We start from the raw sequence: 25,666 nt of genomic DNA on the forward strand, positions 1-25,666 counted from the left end.
TTAGAGGTGCCTGAGTTGTCAGAACAACAGTAATTTGGTCTGATACCACTTAGGCCACGGTCAACATAGTCAGGACTTTGTTTTGTGGGGACTGTATTACGTCATACTCAACCCCATTCCTTTAAATGTGGGTGCTTTTATAGGAATTATGAAGAATTCTGAATGAAATTGTATTTCTAACAATCCCAGTTTTTTATTATGAAGTAAGAGGCTGCATCGAGTACACTGTCCTTGCAAGAATCTCACAGCACTTGTTAAAGTGGACTTAAAAAGAAACCACTGTGGATGCTGGCCATGTAGCCTGGCATATAGGAAGCCCTGGGTTCATTCCCTAGCGCGCCATATAAACCAGATGCAGTGATGCATGCAGTCTGGAGGTCGAAGTAAAAAGATCAAAAGTTCAAAGTCGCCCTCAGCTACAATGCCTTCCAGGCCAGCCTGTGTTACATAAGACCCTTTCGCCTAGAAAAAGGAAAGCTGTGTGTGGGCGGGGTGGGGGGGTGGGGTGGCACATGGTACATTTCCAAGAGAAGTAGTGTGGCTTAGAAGTTGGAAGCTTGTCCTCTGCGGCGAGATTATTGAAAAAGTGTCTTAACCCTCCAATGTCTGCCTCTGGGAAGGAAGGCTTGCACCCCACAGGATTTTATTTTGTTTGTTTTTTAGCAGGTACCAGCTGCAGGTACCTAACTCAGCCTTGGGTACCTGGCGTTCCATCATGGGATTACTCCATACCCAAATAAAGGGGTTTTATAAAGGATTAAATTGATGAATACACATATAATGCTTAGTGCAGAAACTTCACAAAGCATTCGGCAAATGTTGGCTTTTTTATTTTTATTTTTTTCCTTTTTCTTTTAATGTGGCAAGATAGGATGTCACATGAAGGACTGGGGCAGTTGATCGAGACAAGAAAAAGAAAAGCATGTGATTGAGACCTTTTAACTGTCATAGCTAGCTGGACTCGGTATGTAGCTACTGTGCCCACTGCTGAGGAGGGCAGCTTGGGGAATGAGGTGTATATCCTGTTAATTTAGCACGTGCAAGGCTCTAGGTTTTGTTGAGAGTTGGGAGATGGCAACTTGAAGTAGACCCTAACCAGGAAGCCAAAGGCAGGCATCCCCCTAAACTCTTATCAGCCAGTAACCCCAGCCGCCCCACCCCCCGTATGAATTCTGCAGCCAGCCCTGGGCTGGGCATTTTCTAACATTCTGTTCTATGCGCTGTATAGTTACATTTAGCCTATGACATTTGCCATGCAGGCTCCTTTCAAGCTACATTTGCCACTTCTCAGTGTGCTTTGCCTGAGCCAGTGAACAATTCAGGTTCTACAGACACGACAGCTCCGAGTTAAGAGAAGGAACTGGGTCTTTCTATTTCTTTCTGGCTTTGTGCTAACCACTTAACCTCATTAACATAAGACAGGAATGTTTATACTATAGAGTCCTGTGTCTGGCATATAGCAAGTTTCTCTATATGGCAACTGCTAGAATTTTCTGATGAACTCCCCCTGATATCTCTGTGCCATAGGCTTGCAGTCTCGCTATAAGTTAAAATGTTGGTTATTGAGATGCTGCACCTATACGTGTGCAGCTTTGTGTAGCTTGCCTTCAGCATGCTTGCCCTAGGAGGAGCCTATTCTTTGATGTTTAATTTAACTATCACTAGGGGGAAATTACCTATAACTTAGTGGCACAAACACCTATGTGTTTATGTTTATGGACTGTACTAGTAAAGAGTTTGGACCAGACCTGCAAGGATGGCTTATCTCTGTTCTGTGCTGTCTGCATAGATAGCAGGGCAGACTCTGGGGGTTATAGTTTCTAGAAGCCTCTTCTTATTCTTCTTTTGTAATGTTTATTTATGTGGGTGAGTATTTTGCCTGTATGTGTGTGTATGCACTACATGCGTGCCTGGTGCCCTCAGAGTTCAGAAGAGGGTGTATGATCCCTTGGGACTGAAGTTAGAGATGGTTCTGAGACACCATGTGGATGCTGGGAATCACACTCAGGTCCTCTGTAACAATAGCAAGTGCTTTTAACCACTGAGCCATCTCCCCAGCCCCTTTTGATGCCGTTGGTGACCAGCACTGGCAGGATTCTGGAATCTGAGGATGGAGATGTGGTGTCAGCAAAAGTGAAAACATTGACCACTGTTGGCGGTCAAGCAAATGCCGCCCCCGTAGCTCACGCCATCTTTATTCATGTAATCACAAGCCAGCTCTCCTGAGCAGTGTTGTTATTGTTTTTTTTAATTCAAGGAAACCATAACATCAATATTGTAAAAGCCTCATCACTGCAAAAGCCCCCAATAGTTTCCCCTTTTCCTTTCCCCCTCCTACAGGGTCAGTATCCCCCTACCCCCAAAAAACATATTTTGCATTGCAAAGCACAAATTTCAGAAAGCCAAAAATAAATGTCTAGCCGGTGTGTCCTGTGGACACGAGCACAGACCCAGATGGCAGCAAGTGCAGTTACACAGCTGGGCAAGGTGAGGGACAGATTAACCATCGTGGGTCTAAGTCCTGTCATCAAATTGTGCCTCGTTGTCGTGATACTTTTTTTAATTGCAGACAGAGACCACACTTGTTGCACCAAGCAGCCTTTCCTGATAGGCACCCATCAATTCTTAATACCATCTCTCAAGATCAACTTTTTAAATCTCTACTGATCAGACACAGCTTCCCTTGAATGGATAGGTGAGCAGGGCCCCACTGCTCTTCCACACTGCTACATGCTCCTTCAGTGTGACTATAAATGTCTCTCGAGGGACATAATTACATATCCCCAAATGCCCAGGATTAATGGTCACATCTGGAGAATTGATAGAGGCAGAGGGAGGAGAGGACATTTTTAAAGAGTTTTGAGAAAAACATAGAATCATCCAAGGGGCTTTCAGCCTGCCTGATCCTGGCTTTGCCCATGACCAACAAAGTGGACCTCAGTACAAACAGCATGAGGAAAGTAAGGAGAGCCTGGAGCACACACAACCTAAGTAACAAGCCTAGAGGCCACCAAATCCATCATAGGTCCTTGCCAAGTAGGAATGGCTTTCCCTGGGCATGGCCGTGTCCAGTCCTATCAGTGAAACGCGCGTGCCATTCAGCGGATGCCGCATGGCCACCACCAAGAGGCTTCTTGACTTGTGCCCAGATAGGATGACTCAAGGACATGCTCAAGCCTTCAATTAGGCTGACAACTAAACACATGACATCGTCTTCCCTGTGTCTTTGGTTTCTTACAGAATGGTAGCTAGGAGCTTCCATGAAGGGTGAACAGGTAGAAGCTTTGTGATCTTTATAACCCAGGCTTGAAAGTTAATAGTATCAGTTTCTGTGTACTCCACCAAGGAAAGCCGTCATAAGGGCATTTGGATTTCAGCACTGGACTAGGGGGACGTATTAGATCCCACTTATTAATGGAGAGATGCATTAAAGAATCTCTGCAGATTTTTATATGTTGGGAGCATGTTTGCGTCTGGGGAAGATGTGTTAAGAGTTCCCCACCTATAGCGAGTGTCTGCATCCTTCCTATCATGGGGTGAAACTCGCCCCCACTACATATTCCTCCACCATGATGTTTTCACCAAGTGACCACAGATGGAAAAACCCTCTGGAGCTTTGAACTAGTTTCTGCCATGAAGTTGTTCCTGTCAGATACTAGGTTTGGATGATGGCGGAACTAGCATTAACCACACTTATGTGTCCCAGTCCCCATTTGTGGATATTGACATTTGAATTTAATCTAATTATAAGACGCTGTTTCGGGGTAAACATTTGAAAATGCAGGACTCTTTCTTAGCTCAAGGCTTGTAAAGAAACAGGCAATGGGTCGTATTGAAATAGATGGTGTTTCAAAGGTCTGACTCTTTTTTTTTTTTTTTTTTTTTTTTTTTGTTTTTTCGAGACAGGGTTTCTCTGTGTAGCCTTAGCCATCCTGGACTCACTTTGTAGACCAGGCTGGCCTCGAACTCACAGCCATCCGCCTGCCTCTGCCTCCCGAGTGCTGGGATTAAAGGCGTGTGCCACCACGCCCGCCTAAAGGTCTGACTCTTGAAAGTTGGCACATGGCAAATGTGCAGCCTTGGAGAATGTCCCACGTGGAGGTGGGTCTTAGGAGGGCACGTGTTTGTCGTGAGAGTTGGGCAGGTCTCATGCCCATTTTCAGGTGACTTGTTGAGGATTATTGTTTGGAAGTTCAGTTCTTTCAAGTGCACCTTATCATCAATCTCTTCCCGGATATTTATTCCCACGTAATGGAACACATCTTTGACATTTCCTGGTAGAAATTCATGGTGTGTAGCTTATCGGAAGTCAATAGTTAAAAAGAAAAGATAAAACCTATCTCTTGATGGAGTTGTACACTTAAGATATATTCTGGGTTAGGGAATGTGGCTCAGTAGTAGAGCCTGCGCCTCACATGAAGGGACCTGAGTTTGATCCTGGTGGCCTGATGATTTATTGGTAGGTGGATAGGTAGGTAGGTAGGTAGGGAGGGAGGGAGGGAGGGAAGTAGGTATATAGATTGTATTTTAAAAGAATTGTTGGTTACTACAAATAAATTTAAAAAAATAAGATTGGTAATTTCTAGGAGTAAATTTTGGGACTAGGTAATTGTAGTTATGGGAACCTATCCTACACATTGTAGAATGTTCAGGGGCTTTCTTGGCTCCTACTGTCTACTGGATAGTAGTTTCTACCAAGTTATGACAACCAAGTTTCTCTCTAAACATTGCCATGTAGGACAACATGTTGTCTAACTTGAAGTGTGAAGCTCATTAGTAATGGTGCACACCTTTAATCCCAGCACCTAGAAGGCAGAGACAGGTGGATCTCTATGAGTCTGAGGCCAGCCTACTCTACTGAGCAAGTTCCAGGATAGCCAAGGCTACCCAGAGAAACTCTGTCTTGAAAATAACAACAACAATAACAAAATAGTAATGAGTTGAGGTGTGAACTCTGAGTATACTGTACATACTGCCTCAGTGACCTCCACAGAGAAAACCCATCTCTCTCTACAGTAAGAACCCCCAGGGAGTAGGATTATAGGTGGACGTGGTAATTTTCCAACCATATAGCTCTTCTCTTGCAAAGAGAACCACCAAACAATCAAATTATTTTCATATTCTTTTCTGTGTCCAGGAAAGACTTTATTGGTATAATTTTTAGGAAAATTTACAAACTTCACTTCTTTGTGAATATCACTGGAGGGAAAAACTGTCTTGAAAACAACAAATGGAGATATTCCGCAAGCCTCTTGTGTTCCTGCCTGTAGGCTACTACACGCTATGAGCCGCGTGACCCAGGGGGCATGATTAGTTCTCTGCTAGTGTGCTGTTAATGAATAGCTCTGCAAAACCAATTAGCCATAATTCTATCAGTCATCTCATTTGGCTAACGTTTTGTTGAAGGGGAAGACAAACAACACTGTTTTCCTTGGAGATCTGTTATTAAGCTGTGGTATCTGATAGGAACAATTCAGGGAAAAGCAGTATGCTTGCCAATTTGCTTTCCTTATTCCCACATGAAAGTAAATTGTGATGAAGTGTTCTGCGCACAGCATTTAAGAAAGACATTTGTCCACCTTAATGGCATAATGGGTCACATCCAGTATACATTTTGTTTTATATATGCTTCTGCATTGTACCTCCCGAGAGAATTGCCATTCACATGGAAGGCAGTGAATGGTGGCCCCAAGGGCTGTACAGCAGAAAGCGCTGAGTGATACTTCCCTTCCTTCATGTACTCCCAATCCCACCCATCATGTGACTCCAGAACCAGAAAAGGCCCCTCGCTCTTTTTCTTCCTATCATTATTTGCTCTCTTAGCCACAGTGAATTCTGTCACGCTGGCCGTAATGATAATATCTGAAGTCCCCATTTCTGTTTTGCAGCAGCAAACTTGTGACTATGCATCATTCCATTGAACTTGGACAATTAAGAGGTTAGAAATACAGCTTATTACTGTCTAAATTTCCTACCATGATGTCCAAGTGTTTTGCAATTTTTGTCCTGCCCACCAAGTAAAGATGATTTGGGAGTAGTTTATATGTTACCTAAAGCTTAATGTACGCATCTCAAGATGCAAATTAATTCGTTTGTCAGGAAAGGGGAAATACATGGGTGATTTATTTTGCTCCCTGTCATTCACAGCTAGCCAAAAAAATCCGAGAGAAGTTCAACCGTTACCTGGACGTGGTCAATCGGAACAAGCAAGTTGTAGAAGCATCCTATACCGCTCACCTGACGTCCCCGCTGACCGCCATCCAGGACTGCTGCACCATTCCGCCTTCTATGATGGAGTAAGGCTTAAGCATTCTCTGATGCTGCTGATGATAGATTAAGAGCTAGCTTGCTTATTCCTCCACATTCAGAATGCCCGTGTTTGATTACTGCAAAGTACATAGTAGCTTCCCATTTGTTCAGGGCATTGACATATTACGTTTCTCTGTATTTGAACGTGTTGGCTTCTGCCCATGAACCTCCCCTGCACTTGCTTGCCTTGGGAACTTAAGTTAATGTTCATTTGTGCATTATTATTATTATTATTATTATTATTATTATTATTATTATTACTACTACTACTACTACTATTATTATTATTATTATCCCCCCAAAGAAATCATTATCCCTCAGGTCTGTTTCCATAGTTACTTCATATCCTTCCAAACACTCAGATCACCACACCTTGCTGGTGAACATGCCTTGCCCGTCCTGCTGCTCAGAGAAGGAAGGAATTCTCCATCTCCCCCTCTCACCTTTAGCACTTGGCACTTGGCTTTATTAACTGTGCATTAATGTCGGACTGATTTGTACCTGTGATAAGTAAAGGAGTTTAACTCTCAAGAACTGTATAAGACATTGTGCTGCAGACTGAATCCAGGGCATTGCTCATGCTAGGCTTCTATTGGCAAATATGGAACACCAGGCAGGGCAAAATGTGACCCAGATCCACGGTGGGATCCCCTAAAGCAAAGAGCCTCACCGGGCAAGCTATGCCAGACATGTATGTAGGCTCAGTTTCTTAACAATTAAACATCATTATACAACCCAACTAGCTTACACAAAAGGGAAAAAAGATTAAAGGGAAAAAAGAGTGAACCTTCCTGTACCCATTCCACGGGACAGGTCCCTAGGTGTCTCTGGCCTGCATGCTGGTCCAGCCTGTTTGCTGATCCACGTGCGCTCAAGCCTGGTCTCAACCTGCGGCTGCTCTCTCTTCTCCGCCTGCCTATGTCACCTGCAAAGGGTGGTCTCCTTCTTCCGTTGAGGGTCGATTAGAAAAACAATAGTCCAGGTGGAGTCCCCAGGTCTGCTTCCTGAATTCCAGGCCCAGGATGGCTCCACCCAGTCTATCTCAAGGTATTCATGGTGTGTCCAAGGGTAAAGCCCACCAAGACTGTTTTCACCTGTGACAAAGCTTACAGTCTTTCCCACACATGTCCCTGAAGGCACACATGGAAAGTTATTCTGGTACCATTAGGAAAAAGCATGTAAACATTACCGCTGTCTCCCGGGCGGGCGGGTTAGTTTGGAAAACTGAATAACACCCTTGCATGTGAGATGGTGAGATGCAGTCAGGCTTTAGAAGCTGGTTTGTGAGCGTGACCATGCAGATACACACTTGTGCACGCAGTAAAGGTTCAGGGAGGCTTGTATCAAAGTGTTTTGGCATAAGGACGGTGATTCCCATTTTGAGTGTGATTATGAGGCTTCAGGTCTGAGATACTGGGCATCCCTGTGACAAAGCCAATGTTCTTAATGTAATGAACAGTTACTGTAATGGAACAGAGAATACAGTTTCTCCTCCATGAGCTTCTAGTGTAGTTTGAAGATTCAAAAGACCTTCACTGTCTCTAGGAAGATTCACATAGTCGGTGGCTTAGTACAAATGGATGCTCCCTCAGAGGTGGCTTTCTGTACCAAACGCTGAAGGTGCACACCACCCTAATTCAGAGATGACTGGAGCCAGTATGTGCCATTGTGTCAAACCAGGTAGATCTGCGGATAAAGCTGCATAGTCAAAAGATGTACAGGGTTCAAAGCAGAGACCTCAGGCGGAGCATTAAGCTGGTGTTGGCGGCAGGTGTTTACAGCCAGCAAGACCAAGCAACTGGCAGCTTTCTGTTACACTCAGTTTGCTTGGCTTAGAATTCAATTTGCTCCCCACCAACCCCCTGCGGAAAAAAAATATATGTAGGGATTTTTAGATTAATGGTGTCCAAGTCTTTGGCAAGGCACACGTACTTTTTCAGATTGCAAGGGTTCCTGTTTTTCAACAAAGATTCAAGATAGAAGTGGGAGACAGTTGTTGGGGGAAGCCAGGTAGGAAGCCTTAGCTAGCTGCCCTGTTCCACTGCTTTATAGCAGGCTGCGGGCATCCTGGCAAGCATGTTCATGTCGCTCTTTTCCTACATCCCATTTCACCTACATCTACATATTGAATCTCACGGCATTCACAATGGAGCTAAGGGCAGAAGGGAGGAGTGCCCTGACCTGTCCCACCAAGCAGCTAAAGGCATGCCTAACACAGTTGGGGTCAGGTCAACTTTTTAATTGGCAGGTTGGTCTTGGGATGTCATGTGAATTCTGAGTCAGTGAGGAGAGAAGAATGAAAGTGCTCACCTCCCAGGGCTGCAGCAGGGGAGAGCTGTTAGCTTGTGCTCAGACTTCTGGAAGGGGTCGATGAGGCAGGGTCTGGCCTGAATTTGCAATGCAGCCAACTCTGGAATTGAATTCCTGCTCTTCCTGCTTCCTACACTGTGTGCTGAAGTCACAGACCAGTGCCACAGTGCTTGGCCATTTTTTAAAAAATGGATTCTTATGCATTTATTTCAGTGTTATCCTCTGTGTCAGGATACTAGGTTTGTTTTCCTTATTGTGACAGTATCACCATTTAAAGGAAATACAGCAAATAAAAATTCATTTTAAGTGAAAATATTAAGTGACTATGACCTAAGTGTTGAAGAGGGTCAGCATGGTGATGGTTGAAATTTGGGAAAGCAGACTTAATGGAGTCAGGGTGTAGCTCACCAATAAAAGCCTAGCATGAACAACACCCTGAATTCAGTCTCCAGCACAGAGACCGAGAGGCAGAAGTGGAGTCCCCCCAAATTATTACAAATGTCCTTCTGGACCAGCAGTTCTCAAACTGTGGTCCCCAACTCCTTTGGGGGTCACCTAAGACCATCAGAAAACACAGGTATTAACATCATGGTTCATAACAGTAGCAAAATTACAGTTATGAAGTAGCAACAAAAATAATTTTCTGGTTGGAGGGTCACCACAACATGAGGAACTGTATAAAAGGGTCACAGCATTAGAAAGGCTGAGAACCACTGTTCTAGACTGTGAGTTACTTAGTTCTAAAAGCAAACTCTTGAAGCTTTTGTGCCCATGGCCTCTTTCTGCATATACAAGTATACCAATACCATTTTGTAATAAATATAAACAATCAGATCCCAGGTAAAAATTTCTGTACTCTTTGTTCTAGAGCCTTCCATCCCTAAGATGAGTTAGAATTAGGACAATGCTTTTGTAAGCAATTTTAACCAGTGGCATATCTTCACTTTCTGTTTCAGGCCAGGCTTTTCAGCTCTACTGACTTATACTCTGTTTGTTTGTTTGTTTGTTTGTTTTCCCTTAAGATTTAATAATTTTTTTTTTTTTAAATGTAGAATGGCCAGTTCTGGAAAGGAGCCATAAGAAATATAGTGGCAGACTGGTGAAAGCTCTCAGCTAGAAAAAGTGCTAGTCATAAAGCCTGACAACGTGAGTTTGCACTCCATGACGGTGGACAGAGACCGCCAACTCCACAAAGTTGTCCATTTACCTCCTCTGTATGCTGTGGTACCACAGACATACACACACACGCACACGCACACGCGCGCGCACACGCACACGCACATGCACACGCTCTCTCTCTCACACACATGCACACACGACATCAATGAATGATTAATAATCTTAACAGGGTCAAGCTTACCAACTCAGCTGTAAGAGAGCTGATGCAGGTGGATTGTGAGTTCATGACGAATCTCCACCCTGTGGAGAAGAGTGAGACCCTCAGGAAGGAAGGTCCAGGGAGGGGGAGAGGGGAGGGGAGAATATCTGTTATATAGCGTCCCCTGCACAGTACACCTGAGACTGACTTTGTGACCTCCTGGGAAGAAAGCTACAAAGTGGCGAAAAGTTGATTTTTCAAATGAGTTTGGTGCTTCCCTTCTGAGGTTAACCAGCTTTGGGTAGCCTCACCCAGGAGCCTTGGGAGTGAGTTTGCAAGGGGCCTTGCGTAGCCATCAGCCCCTTTGTCTGTGTTTATTGAAGGGATGATCGGAAGCCGATACTGTGGAAAAACAAACATGTTGAGGCTTAACCTAAGGCAAGCTCATTTTCAGGGTCTACTTTGCAGTAACAGGTGCAGGGGTTCTTTTGTTCCTGAGTTTGTTGTTGTTTGTTTAATAGTACTGGGGATCTAACCTATGCCCTATACATGCTAAAAGCAACAGTCTTGGGAGGCAGGCCCATCGGCTCCCGTGACAGGCTCCTGCCCTGCTTGCATCGCATTGGCTGGGGACTAAGGTACAAAGAGCCATGGACGCGGCAATGTGCTCCTGGGTAATATCTGACCTTAGGTGACCTTTTTGACCCCTAAAGATATTTAAAATGATTGTCCCCCATGTGTGTTTGTCAATTTCGTAACCGACATTAGAATTTTTAGAAGATTACGCATTTTGAAAATCCAAAGGTTGTTTTTTTGCCTTTCATTTTTTGTTTTCTCTCACAGAATCAGAGCATCTGGCCACAGGAAGCTTCTATATCTACTCAGCAGCCCCTTCCTCTCAGGAAGAGCCACTCTGTCTTCAGAGACTCTCCCGCCCATCAGCCTTGCCACTTGCTCTACCCGATTCCCTTGACTTTTACCCTGGTTGGCCCACACTGACATTTATGTTTTCAACTCTGACTTTTTAAAGATGGTTTTCCTACATCATAGATTTAGCCGTGTGCATTCCCTGCTATGCCAGTTTCAACTTCCCCTTCCTATTCTCTCAGGCTTTTGGGAATCCAGCCTTCAAAGGCACCTCACTAAGTCACTTGTCCACAAGACCCGGCTTGAGCTTACAGGCTCTCCTTGTGTGTGTCAAGAACCACCCATCTGTGGACAAGCCCTGCTGCCCTGGGCTTTTTAAATAACTGAATCAATCATTTTATCTTTCATATTTCAGAGCAAATTTCTTCTGTTTCCAATTCCTTTTATACACAGTATTGCCTTGATATTGTTCTTATTTTTTCTTTGCTTTTTTTTATGTTTTTATTTTATAACAAGGAAAAATATAAATTGGAAAGTAAACAATAAGATACACACTTGGGAGGCAGAGGCAGGCGGATCTCTGTGAGTTCGAGGCCAGCCTGGTCTACAAAGTGAGTCCAGGACAGCTAAGGCCACACAGAGAAACCCTGTCTTGAAAACCAACCAAACAACCTTTTCTGCTTCTGTGTATCTCCGTGAGGGGAGTCGGTGCTGTTGGATTCACTCATCTCGAGTTTGCTAATTGGCTAATCACAGTAGGAATTGGCATCATAAGCAAAGCAAAGCAGTTTCTTTCCAGGGCACTTCACCTTGCCCCCTACAGCTGAGTGGCTTCAGTTGAATAGATAATTCTCTCGTGCTCATTGGGGTGACTTTAACAGCTCCAGTGATTCTCAAAAGTGAAGAAACTCTTGGAAACACCTTTTAATTGGATTCCCTCTATTTTTCAGGAACTCTTTGAGTTGGGGCATCTACTGAGTGTTCAGTCACTGGAAGGCAATTTCCATTACAGCCCATTTCTAAGCCAAATTTAGTGCACTCTCGGGAGTTAACCCTGAGAACTTCACAGTGGCAGGAGGCATGCCATAGCACTGGGCTTCTTGGGGCATTGGGCTGTAGACCAAGCAATTAGCTTGAGTTCTATTTCAAGAAGCATGGTTCTCGGTTATAATTCTCAGTACCAGCCACTGTTACAACCCTCAGTGTCAGGGTTCTGTGAGTGTTGGGGTGGCGGTGTGTGTGTGTGTGTGTGTGTGAGAGAGAGAGAGAGAGAGAGAGAGAGAGAGAGAGAGATTTATTTAAAGGAGTTGACAGATGTGATAATGTAAGTACAAGTCCAAAGCCCGCTGGATTGGATGGCAGGTTGGATACCCAAAGAGGAGTTGCCACTGAAGTCCATAGGTGGTGTGCTAGGGGAATCCCTTTTTCCTAGAAATGTCAGTGTTCTAAGAAGATCTTCATCCAGTTTATAGGCCCATGAGGTCTTGCGCTATGGAAATCAACCTGCCTTCCTCTGAATCCATGCTTTATCTGCTTGTCCTTTAAAGATAGATCCAGAGTGGTGTTTGACGTTCTATTTGGATACCACAGCCTGGCCATGTTGATGTATCCAACCAGCCACTGTTCCCTTAAGGAAAGGATACATAACCTACCCTAGCATTACTTTTTTAACTGTAGATTCTGACAGTGAGTATCTGCTCATACCTCTGTACGTTTCTTCCATGCTCTCACACATGCTTTCTTTATAGAAAGCTTAGAGCTGCCCGGAAGACAACCACAGCATCTCAGAAGTTAGTTTTCCACACAAAGCGGCATGACTAAATGCTTTCTCTTAGTGGGCTTGGGTCCCGGTGTTACCAATGTCACATGAGCCAGGAACAAGCTATGGAGAGGCTGTCCCAATGATGAGCATGCTGACTCATAAATAACCTGGATTCTAGAGTAGGCTCCTTAGGCGTGTCTGGTAGATTTAGAAGATGTGGTATCTGTTCTTAATAGACTTAGCTTCAAGGTTTGTTTTGGGGGGGGCAGGGGTTGCTTGTTTTTACTTGGAACTCTTTGATTATTGGGGGAAAGTCTCTTCTCATTGTTTGTTTGTTGCAATGCTGGGATTGAACCCAGGCGTGTGAACTGGGCTGCATCCCTGCCTATCCTCATTCTTCTCACCATCACCACAGAAGGAATAGTGTAAGCAGTGTTGACAGTTTTCTGTCCCACATGCTCAGCTGTGACAGGTTGTGCCGCAGCCCTGCAGCAGTGAGGCTGGCTGCCCCCCACTCTGCTGGGGTAAGTACAAGGGCCCTCCCTCTCCTCATCTGGAAAAGGAGGCAGTTCATCTGTACTCCAAAGAGCCTTCCAACCCTCTGGGTCATTTTCCTTTTCCTTTAACTTCTTAAAAGGTGTTTATTTAGTGCCTGATATTTTCATCCTCGTGTGCCTGGTGTGTGTGTGTGTCAGTATACACACAAATGGAGGCCATAGGAGGTCATCTTCCTCTGTCACTATCCACCTTACTTTTTTGACACAGACTATCTCACTGAACCAATAGTTTGCTGTTTCTCTTGCCCAATGGGCCACTCCCAGCATCCTCCTGTCTCTGCTATTCTCCCCCTTGTGGAGTAGGGGTTATAGGCAAGGGTTTGTTCTTTAATTAGAGCCATCTTACACAAGAGGAGGCTTTTCATATTGTTCAAATTAGTAAATTCTGGATTCTATATTCATTTTTTTTGAAACATTACCTAGGTAAATAATAATTACAGAGGTAAAGTAAAAGCACCCGTTCATTCATTTGGAAGATAAATCAGATAAAAATAATGAACTCCATTGCATGGGTATTGAAGTAGGAAAGGATTTAAACATCCTGAGGTATAGAGAAACTTTCTAGGCAAGGAAGGAAATGCGGGGCCCTCATGACCACACATGAGCAGCAGCACTGACAAGGGAGACGCAGCCAAGGGAAGCCATTGCACTGTTACAGAGAAGCTCACGCGGCAGCAAGTCTGAGCAGTGCGCCTCGGACGCCACAGATGAAGTCAAGGGGAGCACTGCTACATCTCCTGCACCACACTATGCATCACGAGGCAGGCTCTCCCTCGGTGCTCACTTAAGCGGGGAGTTAAGATTTTTGGAAAAGGGAACAGAAGAATGGGACATCAAATTAAGAAGGTTTTACTTGTCGACCCTGTTAACAACTGGAAGATCTGGTCTGATTTCTTCTATGTAAGCAAGGAACTAGCAACCTGTCATGGGCTGCTAGTGCCCGCTGTCTTGAATTTTGGGCAAAGGGGGAATCAGAGCTGTCTGAAAGTAATTCTAGGGAGGGGTGGGTGCGATGGTACCTGGTGTTGTTTGCACTTCGTGTACCCTCTTATCTTTTAAAGCTACAAGTTCAAGGACTCAATCAAATTCAGCCTTGTGTTTAATAGGGGCCTTCAGTCAATATTGGCTAAGACATACACGATAAGACCCAGTAGTGACATGGATGTGAGAATTGGCAAGCCAGACAACGACCACCATTATGAAGTTGGTTTATTCACTTCCCAGTACATTGCCTTCATCTGGCCATCTTTCTGTGTTACCAGCTCTCATCTGAAGCATAAGTTAATGCCTGACTGTCTCAGTTACTGCTTTTATTTAACAAGTTTGTTAGGTGCATGCATGGGGGATTTCAGGAAATACAGAATTCCCAAACCGTTTTTAGCTAAACTTGTCTACATCGTGTTGAAGATAGTCACTCCACACAGCATTATAATAGGTACTTTCTGATAGACAGAGATGGAAAAAAAAAAAAACCTCACTACAAGTGCAAAGACAAACTATAGCCAGTGTGTGAGGAGAGGTAAAGGCTGTTTTAAGGAGAAACAGGCTTGGTGCAGAGCAGTAGGTGAGGCCTCGAGTGGCATTTTTGTAGCCTGGCTTAGGAGAAGAATATTTCAGACCAGAAAAACAACAGGTGCCCTTAAAGTAAGCCCTTGTGGGAAGTGGCTGAGGTAGAACAAAGTCCAAGGGAGATGATCTGAGCCTGGAGATCCCAGGCCCCCTAGATAGGTCAGTTTCTGGAAGCACTGGGTTTTCAAACAAGAAAGACTGCACTGTGGTCCATGACTTGGTCAAGATAGCTAGTTAACAAATGAACTACACAAACCATACAAAAACATGGTGAGGAGACAAGGTGTTGATCATCTCTTGGGCTAATTTGTTCATCACAGAAGATGAGTGGTGTCAGGCTGACAAGCCTGATGACCTGAGTTTGAGTCTCAGAACCCACATGAGATGGAAGGAGATACCTGACTCCACAGAGTTGTCCTTGAACCTGTGCACTATAGCATGTCCCTGCCCAACAACAATTTGTTGAAAGAAATGAATAATTGCCTTGAAAGACGATAATGGGTACAAAAAAAAGTGTAAGTAACAGTGTAGGGTATGGAAACACAGACACAGAGGCAATGTCTATAAGGCTTAATAGAGCTTTAGGTGAGGAGGAAGATTTTTAAACGATTGTTTTTTAAGATTAATTTTCATTTTATGTGCGTTTTCCATGTGTGTGTGTGTGTGTGTGTGTGTGTGTGTGTGTGTGTGTGTGTGTGCGCGCGCGCACACATCACATGCATGCCTGGTACCTGTAGAGGCCAGAAGCCAGTGCCAGGTGCCCTGGAACTGGAGTTGCAGGCAGGTGTAATTTGCCATGTGGGCACTGAGAACCAGACCTAAGTCTTCTGTGAGATCATCTAGTGCTCTTGAGCACAGATCCATCTCTCCTGACCCAAGGAGCATTTTAAAAGAGACTTCTAATCTTTAAGCTGAGTATCTCAGAGCTTGGAAACCTGTGAAGAGCAAAACTAAAGGGGGAAGATTTGCCAGGGAAATGAATCGACTGTGAAGTGCTAATTTGGATGGTAACTTGCATGCTTATCAGTTATTGGAGATGTTAGAAAAAGCCACTGGGATCATTCTATTCTGAGCCCACGAACATTTTCAGTTCATTATATTATGTGCGTAGCGGCTCAGGAAATGTGTCACTTATTTGTATCTGGCACATGTACTCATTCACGTTGACAGGGGACACTGGGATGTTCTAATGCGTGTATAGTGTGTAGTGGTCAGGTGACTTCAGGAATTTCTAGCTTTAGTGGTAACTCTTCTGTAAAATGGTACTTCTAGGCATAACAACTGACCCACATGCTTCTCAAGCTTGGCTTTAAGGTAGCACACATGTAAATGATGACGTAAAACATCTCATCCTTTGTTCAATTTCTTGTCATAATGCTTTTTTTCCCCCTGAAGAATAGAACATTGTGACTTGGGTGTTTTTGTGATGATGACTCCTGTTTTTTTATTCTGTGTCACACGGCCAAAAAACATAAACAAAACAAACAAACAAACAAACAAAAAAAGACAACTTTGACAACTGTGCTTAATTTTCTTTCAAGCCCTGTTCCTTCCCCAGGAAGGTGTGTTTTGTCCACAGAGCTGGATGAAAATTCTTCCCTTTCAAGTCACTCTCCTTGTCTTCTCCCGGCCCTGCATCTCCACTTCCTTTAGCAGTCATTACCTGCAGGCCAACTAACCACTGATCCAGGCTTTGCGGATATTGGTACCAGCAGGCCTTGAGCTGAGCTAAAAATTCCACAGAGTTTGTAGGACATTTGCATTCCTGAGAAGCTACTCAGTTATAATAGGAAACTCACAGAAAAAGAGTTGCATGCGTTTGTAATTCAGGAGCAATACCTCTCCAGAGTTCCGGGAACAGAAACAGTGTGGCAGGAACTGGCTCTACCTCATTTTCAGCCATGCCACCCTCCATTCTGCTGAGAAGAAAATAGACAATGTAGCGGGGCTGTGGGAGGCAGCTTTAGAATCTGGGTTCCTGCTTCTGAATGAGTTGTGGATTTTGTTGCTGTGTATTTTCTTCTCTGGTTTGAGAGAGGTTCTCACAGTGTACCACCGACCAGCTCTGACCTCGTGATCCTCCGGCCTCTGTCTCCTAAGTGCTCAGATTATAAACACGCACCACCACACCTGGTGAATTTCTCTTACAATGACAAAATAGTTTGACCAAAGGTGAAATTCGAAGTGAGGATGGAACCCCTGTCCAGTGAGGTGCTAAATTATGTTTCATCTTATAATTTCACTTGGGACTACTGAGTGACCCCTTATATGATAAATTAGCTGAATACAAAATTCCCACTGTCTAGATTTTGCTTCTTAGACTAAAACCAAAACCATGTTCTTGCAGCAGTGTGTGCCATTTCTGAGTTGGAGAAGGGGGGAGGGAGGTAGCTGTGTCTGTGACACTATTATTGACAAGAAGCACCTTCACTCCAGAAGCACCCACTCATGGGGAGCTGAGTGCGAACCCTGCTTTCTGTGTTTCCCTATGTCACCCATACTGACCAAAGGATGAGAGATGCCTCAATGCATGCGCCATTGGGTTTCGCCACATGCCTTTTATGGATTTTAGGTAGAATTGGTTTTGTGATTTTTTTTTTTTTTTTTCTTTTTAAAATCTGGTTGAGGAGGGTGGGGTGATGCTGGTTAGAGAACTATGCTAGCTCTAAAGAATAGATCTTGTCACAGCCGACAACCAACCCTTAAGCCTTTTATATGCTTTATGGTACTGAAATTGCAAAGCGTTTTGAAAGGTTGCAATTTGAGAACCATTCTGGCTGTAATCTCTCATCCAGTGTAATGGCGTGCACAACTGTAGCTTCTGTATCGTTTCTCAGACTCATCAGCCTTTAGTGCTTTGCGCCTTGCTTGGCCTGTTTCTTTTGCAAAACAGGGTCATTTGGGCAGGCCTCTCTCCTTGGTGCACATGAGCTGCAAGCTGGACTTGCTCATCTCCAAGGTCACCTGCTAGCTGAGGTTCTTGGTTGCTGTCTTTGATGTCTGTGTAGTGCAGCTCACAGCTGTCTGCTATTTCCTAAAAGAGAAAATACGCAGTTCACAGTCTTTGCTTTCGCCTGGGACGTCAGACTGAGCTTCCTGCATTTCTTCCCTCAGCAATGATGGCCTGTTCCTCAAAGGTCTAACTCTGGGCAAGGCCCCAAAATTAATGAAGTAGAGAGAAGGATTCCCGCTCTCTGTGTCTTCCAAACAAGAAAGAAGAGTGTTTAAGTAAACAACAGTGAAGTGTGACCATTGTTACAGGAGGTCAAGTGGCCAGTGGGCAGAGGTGACACAGTGTAAAGTATAAATAGTTTAAAAGGTACTACCAGAGCACAGCCTCTGTCCGGTTCCTCTTATATTTCCCTCTTGTTGTGCTCAGCCTGCTGAGGAGGAAGAGAGGGATAAATAAGTGTCTGATTGATGTAGCTGTGTGTTGCCTCCCAACTGCCCCAGATGTCACCTGTCCAATCGCTCGCTTTCTGCACAAAATGAACAATGCCATCTTTATGCATATGAATGTGTGACCCGAGGTCCCAGTCAGGCTACCTGTTGGTGACGATTGCAGTGAGGAAATGGCAGGGAAGCAATGTGCTGTTTGTTCTCCGTGATGCTCAGGGGGGATCCGTGCGCTCCGAATGCCTCACCTTCCAAGGGTCCTGGAAAGCAGCGCCTGTTTCCAGTCTGGCACTGTTGAATCCCAGAGATTGAATCCTTATTGCTGATAAGAACAAAAAGAATGTGACTTATCACTTCCATCGCTGCAGAGATGGAAGGAAAACCCCTCTCTTGAAATGTGCTTATGCGTTATTTGACAGCTTTTCCATTTGCCCACTAATTTAGGTGTTTGAATAAGTAAGCTCAGTTGGGGGGAGGGGCGTTGAATCTCGTTGGCTTCATAAATGTGATGACTCCTCTTTGAACTGATTTTATTCTTCCTCAATTCTTCTACCATTCAGAGGTTAAATATTTGTCAATGCAGATCTTCGATTTTTATCTTAGCTCTTTCTTTGTTTAACCTTATTCTCAAGGCGAGTTAAGTGGAAGATAAGGAGTTCTTGTTTAACTCTTTTCAACTGGTGTTGCTCAAATATTTGGAAAGCAGCCTTGTCCAAGAAGGAAAGAACAGTCCAAAACCTGGCTGGCTGGCTGGAGGTGAAGAGCTGTCCCTCTGTCTCAGAGGACAGTGCAGGCGCTCTGGGCTGTCACTGGGGCCAGGGCATGTGTGAGGCACAGGCCTTCCTATGTCTGTACCTTCCCTTGAGGCTCCTGAAGTGGTTTCTTCTGTGTGTGGTTCTTAAAACAGCAGTGCAGCAGGCAGCTGGGGCCTGCTTGACCTGAGAACTCCACTGGGAGTCTCCCAGTGTTTGCTCCCGCTCCCTTCAGAACTGATACCAGCTTTGCTTGCACAAGAAAGGAGAGAGAGAGAGGGGGAGGGAGGGAGGGAGGGCAGGTGAGGGAGAGAGAGAGAGAGAGAGAGAGAGAGAGAGAGAGAGAGAGAGAGAGAGAGAGAGAGACTTTTACACTTGTCTCCACAGTTTAGTGGTGATTAAAAAGAAGCGAACAAAAGAAAAAAGACCCTCGGCCCCTCAGCTGCCAACGCCCTGGCTTTGTGTAAGGACTCCTGAACACTTTAAGCCTTGCTCTTCTGAGAAATCCCCAAGGATTTGCTTTTTAAATCATTGCCTTAAAAAACGTATCCGTGAACAATACCACATTTCACCACCGCCCTGGGAACCCACACCAGGGGTTTGGTTTTTGTGTGCACTGTGATAAATTGGGCCAGCTTCCCTGGAAATGTTCAGAAAAACCCAGGATTCTGAGTGATTTGCCTGGCAAATCACCTTCCCTAGGGAATTTAAACAAAGACCAAGAAACAGATTCAGGAAGTAAACCCCCAAATGGGGTGTGCGCGTCTGTCTTCCCTTTATATCTTTTTCGTTTTAAATCGGGACTCCACTGAAAAGTTGATTTACACTGTGGATCGAGGCTGAATGGAATCCAATTGGAAGTCACTTGAGCACTGTTTTGATGTAAGATTCAAAGCTTCTGCAAATTTATTTTATCTTCTACATTTGCTGATCTCCTGCTTGTAAATCCTGTTGAAGGAGAATAAAAATGACTGCAGCCTGATGGGAATTAAATGTCTGAAGTTCAAAGCAGTTTGCACATCAGAGCAAGCGTCAATCAAATGAACATCTTGCAAGGCCGGCAGGGAGCGGGTTTCTCCACAGGGAGGAGATCAAAGTGGGAGTCGCAGCCCTGTTTTCTCCCTCGGGATGCAGTTTCGATCAGTTGTTCATGAAAGTAAATCCAAAAGGAAGGGGTTCCCCCCCTTTCTTTCTTAAGGGGGTTGGAGAGATGGAGTTATTCCTCTAGAAACGGAATTCTAGGCACTGGCTCTATCTTATGAAATTACGTAGAGAAGTTGGATTTAATCTGACATCTATTTTATTAAAGACTCAAGGCCTAAAGGAGATTTCAGTAGGGTTTTTCTATTGCTAACTTTTTAAAAGCATAAATATAAAGAAGGAGATGACTCAAGCCTTTTCAACTGATTGCTCATTCATCTTATATGAAAATGTATGGTTTTTCTAGTTCTTGCCCTTTCTGTAAACCAGGGTTTATGTGCATATGATTGGCAGCTGATATACCCATCAATGCAAAATGGCTTAGGTAAGTCTTAAAAATAACTGACATGTTTTTGTAAAGAATCTTAACCATGCACTTTGTTTCCATGGGCTCCAAATCTGAGTATCTAGCATATTGCTTTTTATAAATTGCTTTTCTTTTTTTTTTTTTTTTTTTTGTATTTTTTAACGATTTAATTTATTTATCTTACGTATATGAGTGTTCTATCTACATGTATACCTGCAGGCCAGAAGAGGGCATGAGATCTCATTATAGATGGCTGTGAGCCACCATGTGGCTGCTGGGATTGAACTCAGGACCTCTGGAAGAGCAGCCAGTGCTCTTAACCTTTTGAGCCATCTCTCCAGGCCCATACATTGCTTTTCTTGATGGCACATGTGCATTAAATGTGTTCCTACCTTTGGGCTGGTGACCGTTCTTCCTAGGCCTGGAGGGTACTCATGTATCAAGATGAGTAACTGGGGTTTCCCCCCATATTTAAAGTTCAGCAGGTCTAGAGTCCAGACAACAGCAGGTATGAGCAGAGGGCTGGGAAATAATCCCCCTTTACTTTTGCCTCTAGCAATGATTGATGCTAGCCTAGTTGACCCACTCACCTCCTCCTCCTGCTCCTCCTCCCACTCCTCCTCTTCTTCCTGCTCCTCCTCCTCCCACTCTTCCTCCTCCTGCTCCTCCTCCTCTTCTTCCTCTTCTTCCTCCTGCTCTTCCTCCTCCTCCTGTTCCTCCTGCGCTTCCTCCTCTTCCTCCTCCTGGTCCTCCTCCTCCCGCTCTTCCTCCTGCTCCTCCTTCCACTCTTCCTCCTCCTCCTGCTCGTCCTCCTGCTCTTCTTCTTCCTCCTGCTCCTCCTGCTCTTCCTTCCACTCTTCCTCCTCCTCCTCCTCTTCCTTCTCCTCCTCCTCCTGCTCCTCCTCTGTTACTTTTTGCCCCCTATAGACATCTCTTCCATACCTACCTGACACACTAGTGGCATAGCTAGTGAGGAAATCATCAGGGTGGGCATATTTCCAAGCTATTTGTGAACTTGCACATAGATGGGTGCATGCCCTGTGGCTGGCATGTAGCACAGACTCGAAGGAGACTGAGACAAAAGAGAGTTCAAGAGCTGCCCTGGGGCTGATTGCCTAACAGGGCATCCATAACTGCTTATTACTACCCTCACTAACAAATCTTTTTTGTCATTTGGGGAGTCAAGACAGAGTTTCTCTATGTAGCCCTGGCTTGCCTTGAACTCAGAAATCCATCTGCCTCTGCCCGCCCCCCAACCCCAGTGCTGGGATTAAAGGTGTGGACCACCACTGCCTGGCTAACATATCTTATTTGGTACAAGGGAAAGACTAAGACAAGTAAGATAAATTGCTCATATTATTTTTGGATTTTTATTGATGAGATTGTTTGAGTGTTTCTTACCCCTGAATTTTATATTCTTGAACCTTAATCACCACTGTGACTGCGTAGAGGGTTGCTTTGCCCCCTGGAATTCAGTTTTCCTGACAATGGCATTATGCTAACTCTGATTATAAAATTATACAAACAAAAGAGCAAATGCAGCAAAAAGGCCCAGACTCATAACTAAAAAACAGAACAACTCCAGTCAGCTTGGAGAGAGCGCTCATCCTGAGCTGAGGTGCTTGAGGACCAGTATGGGTTGAGGAGCCAGCCTTGAGGAGAGGGCGCAGTGCACACTGGTGATCCACAGACAAGCACATGCTGGGAGTCTGGTATGGCCAGAGGTGAAGGTTGTGCAAGATGGAAGAGAAAGTAGTGGGAGGCTGGGATAGAAGGCCAGGAAATAGTAATGGTAAGGACACATAGCACATTGTTAGCCTGTTTCACAGCCAACAAAGGTGCGTGGATTAGTGCTTTGTTAGCGAACCGCTTCCACTGGTATTACTGTGAAGATGTCCTCATTAATGCTTTTAGAGATCCCTTCCATAGAGCAAGTAAACCCCTGGCAATAGTGCCTTGATCTCCCTGGTTCCAATAAGTCAGCTGTCATTTTACAAAGACCATCACCTTCCGATATCAGCTCTTCAGGGGTGGGGCTCAGCTCAGAGCTCCTGGCTGTGGACACATGTCCAGATACATGTGGACTATATCTGAGCCAAAATTCCCATAGTAGGGTATGTCAGGCACCTTCCTGAATTACCCTTTTAAGCAAGCTTTCCCTTGTGTCATTTAGAAGCAGAATGTTATTTGTCCTGTCGTAGCAAAAGAGTTGGGTCCAGATTCCAAGTCGCCCTCACTGCCTTTCCCTTGCTGTGTATTCCAGGTTTCACTTACTTCATCCTTCTCTACTGTGAGACTGGTAGGGGGAAAGGGGGCTTCAGGCACACCTAGGCACTACTCCATTCTCCTGAGCCAAATGAAATCCAAAGGCCCTCTGCCCTTCATGTCTTTGAGACACACTAAGGAATGCCTGTGCTCATTCAGAAAACAATCCTCTTAATTTATTTTTCAAAGTTTGGGTGAGCACATTGAAGGGATTTCTTGTTCCTCAGAACCAGTCAAACTCAGATTCTATGTTCCCCAAACAGTAAATCTATCTCTGCAAAGGCAGGGCCCAAAACTCTGCATCCCAGCATCCATCCTAGGGGTTCTGGTGCAGCCAGATCCAAGCATCCATCCTGGGGATTCTTGCGTAGCCATTCAAATAAGTCTGTTCCCATTTGGTAGGCCATCAAGAGCCTTCTGGGCAGCTCAGAATCCATATGAATATTCAGGAAAAGTGGGTTAATATGAGCAGCCATTTGACAAAACAGTGCTAAATATTACTATTTCATCAGATAATAGAACTAGATACATATTTCCCCTTTCTTATCTATTCATAAAGTTTAGTTTTACAAAAATTAATACATTTAAACACACATGCACGCACGCGTGCGCAAAGGAGGCTGAGGAGATGGCTCAGTGGGTGAAAAGCTTGCCGCACAAGTGTGAGGACCTAAGTTCAGATCTCCCAAGCTCATATGAAAGCTGAGCACAACAAAACCCATATGTATCCATCATCTAAGATTTTGTTGGACCATCCTGGTCTAGTCCAGGCTTGAAGAAACAATTTGGCATACCACCACCACCCTTTTTTAAAATAGAAAACTAAGTTTTATTAGAGGACAGCTAAATTCAGCCATGTATTCTCGCACCCAAACAGATGCGGAGACACATAGCCAAATTGGGTGAAGCATAGGGAGCCTTGCGGAAAAATGGGAGGATGACCTGTAGGTGACAGGAACTCACAAGAAGACCAACAGAGCTAGCAAATCAGGGCGCAGAGAGGCTTGCTGAGACTGAAGCACCAACCGAGGACCATGCATAGACTGGACTTAGGCCCCCTACACAGATGTAGCAGATGGGCAGCTCAGGCTTCATGTGAGTCCCCTAGTAAGGGGAATGGGTGCTGTCTCTGACATGGAGTCTGTTGCCTGTTTTTTGATCACTTCCCCCCGGCAGGGCTACCTCCCCAGGCCACAGGGGAAGAAGATGCACTCAGTCCTTATTTGACTTGAGCTGGGTGGGTGGGTAGTGGTGGGGGCTCCCCCTTTTCTGGAGAATAGGGGAGGAGATGGGGGAAGAGGGAGAGAGGATGGGACTGTGAGGAGAGGAGGTGGGGTCTACGAGTGGGGTGTGAACAGCTACACTTAGCCTTGCATCCTCTGCAGCTGTTTACGCACTAGAGTGACAGGATGGAAGTGCCCCAACAGAACTTATGGCCCACGAGGCCCCAAATACTTACTCTTTGGCCTTTATTGAAAGCATCTGTGGAGGGAATGATTTCTGCCTGCTAATACACAAGGACATGGGATTGTGGACTGTTGTGTTGCCAGCATGCACATAGGTAGATGGTACCATGTTAATCTCTCCTTTCTCCCGCTCTGTGGCTTCGCTGGAAAGTCTTCTTGTCTAGACAAATTGGAGCAAGTCCAAAGTCCAAAGTGAGGCTACTATGTAGGAGAAAACCCAGTGTCCTTCCACGTGTAACTGGCATGGTTGATAGAATATACACTGGGCTGGTGGCTAGACTAAGGGCTCTTAAAGCCTAGTTACCTCATTCATCTTTGAGAAGGTATATAAAATATATTCACCATTTTGGGGGTGAAACTGATGTGAAAACACAGTTTCCTTGCTTATATAACAAATCTAGTTCAATGGTTCTTAGATTTTATGAGTTGACAAATTGATAATCCAAGGTCACGGATGAATAGATAGAACTTGAATGTAGGAGCGAATGTCCATCCTGGAGTGTGGTAGAAGTTCATCCATTCAGTGGTTACAGACTTAAGGAGCTAGTATTGGGCTGAGTTTATTGACAGCCTCCTAGAATCTTTGGAATCTTTCTCTGCATATTAAATCCGAAGTAGGGTATATGGAAATTGAAGCTTTTTGTCCTCCCTTACTGACTGTATAAATGTATTAGTGTGTGTCCTAGCATATTCTTTCAGATTATTTTCTTGGGCAAATGGCTCCCCGACTCCACCTGAGATCAGCTTGGGCACTAACATTGTTCTAGCTTTAATACTAACACTGAACAAGAAATCACAAGGCAGGCTTTCTCTGCATGGCAACAGGGCAGGGACCAGTTTGGAGTTAGGTACCAGCAGATACATAACTGCATATTGCTCTTAACTCTTTTTTAAAGCCTTGGAAAGTAAGCTTTATTATTATTTTTTTTTTCAGATAAGAAAACTGACTAAGTTTCTTCAGGTTAGCTATTTAGTAACTAGTGACAGGACAGAGAGATAGTTTACTCCACAGTTTGTACTTTCCTTACAGTTCTTAGACTTGGCCATTCGTCTTCAGATATGATATAGTGAAAAACTTTGTTTCACAGCTACGTCATTGCTCAAATCTGAATCTTGTCATCTATATTGCACATACTTTTATCAATAGTAATAACTCAAGTTCCTTCAGTAAAAATTCCTTTTAATGTTCAATTTTTCTTTAAACTCCTAGCATTTGAACTTGACTTCTTTTTTTTTAACTTTTATTTTTTTTATTAATTCATTCATATTACATCTCAATTGTTATCCCATCCCTTGTATCCTCCCATTCTTCTCTACCTCCCTCCCGCTTTTCCCCTACTCCCCTCCCCTATGGCTGTGACTGAGGGGGACTTCCTCCCCTTGTATATGCTCATAGGGTATCAAGTCGCTTCTTGGTAACCTGTTATCCTTCCTCTGAGTGCCACCAGGCCTTCCCATCCAGAGTACATGGTCAAATATGAGGCACCAGAGTTTGTGTGAAAGTCAGTCCCCACTCTCCACTCAGCTGTGGAGAATGTCCTATCTTTTGGCTAGATCTGGATCGGGGTTCGATGTTTACTGCACATAT

General features: G+C 44.5%; 1 protein-coding gene across 2 annotated transcripts in view; it reads left to right on the forward strand.

The window, feature by feature from the left end:
- Cachd1 (cache domain containing 1) overlaps positions 1–25,666 on the forward strand; it is a 230,084-nt gene that overhangs the window by 115,461 nt on the left and 88,957 nt on the right. The window contains exons 1-2 of one of the 2 annotated variants that reach the window (XM_051164722.1): positions 5,890–5,938; positions 6,148–6,296. In XM_051164722.1, coding sequence (XP_051020679.1) covers positions 6,289–6,296 — 8 coding nt within the window. In that variant the 5' untranslated portion in view covers positions 5,890–5,938; positions 6,148–6,288. Of the gene's footprint in view, positions 1–5,889; positions 5,939–6,147; positions 6,297–25,666 lie in introns of those variants that run through there. The other variant, XM_051164720.1, reaches the window with a different exon arrangement.

The sequence above is a fragment of the Acomys russatus genome, chromosome 2 (genome assembly GCF_903995435.1).
Source record: "Acomys russatus chromosome 2, mAcoRus1.1, whole genome shotgun sequence".
Classification (NCBI taxonomy): Eukaryota; Metazoa; Chordata; class Mammalia; order Rodentia; family Muridae; genus Acomys; species Acomys russatus.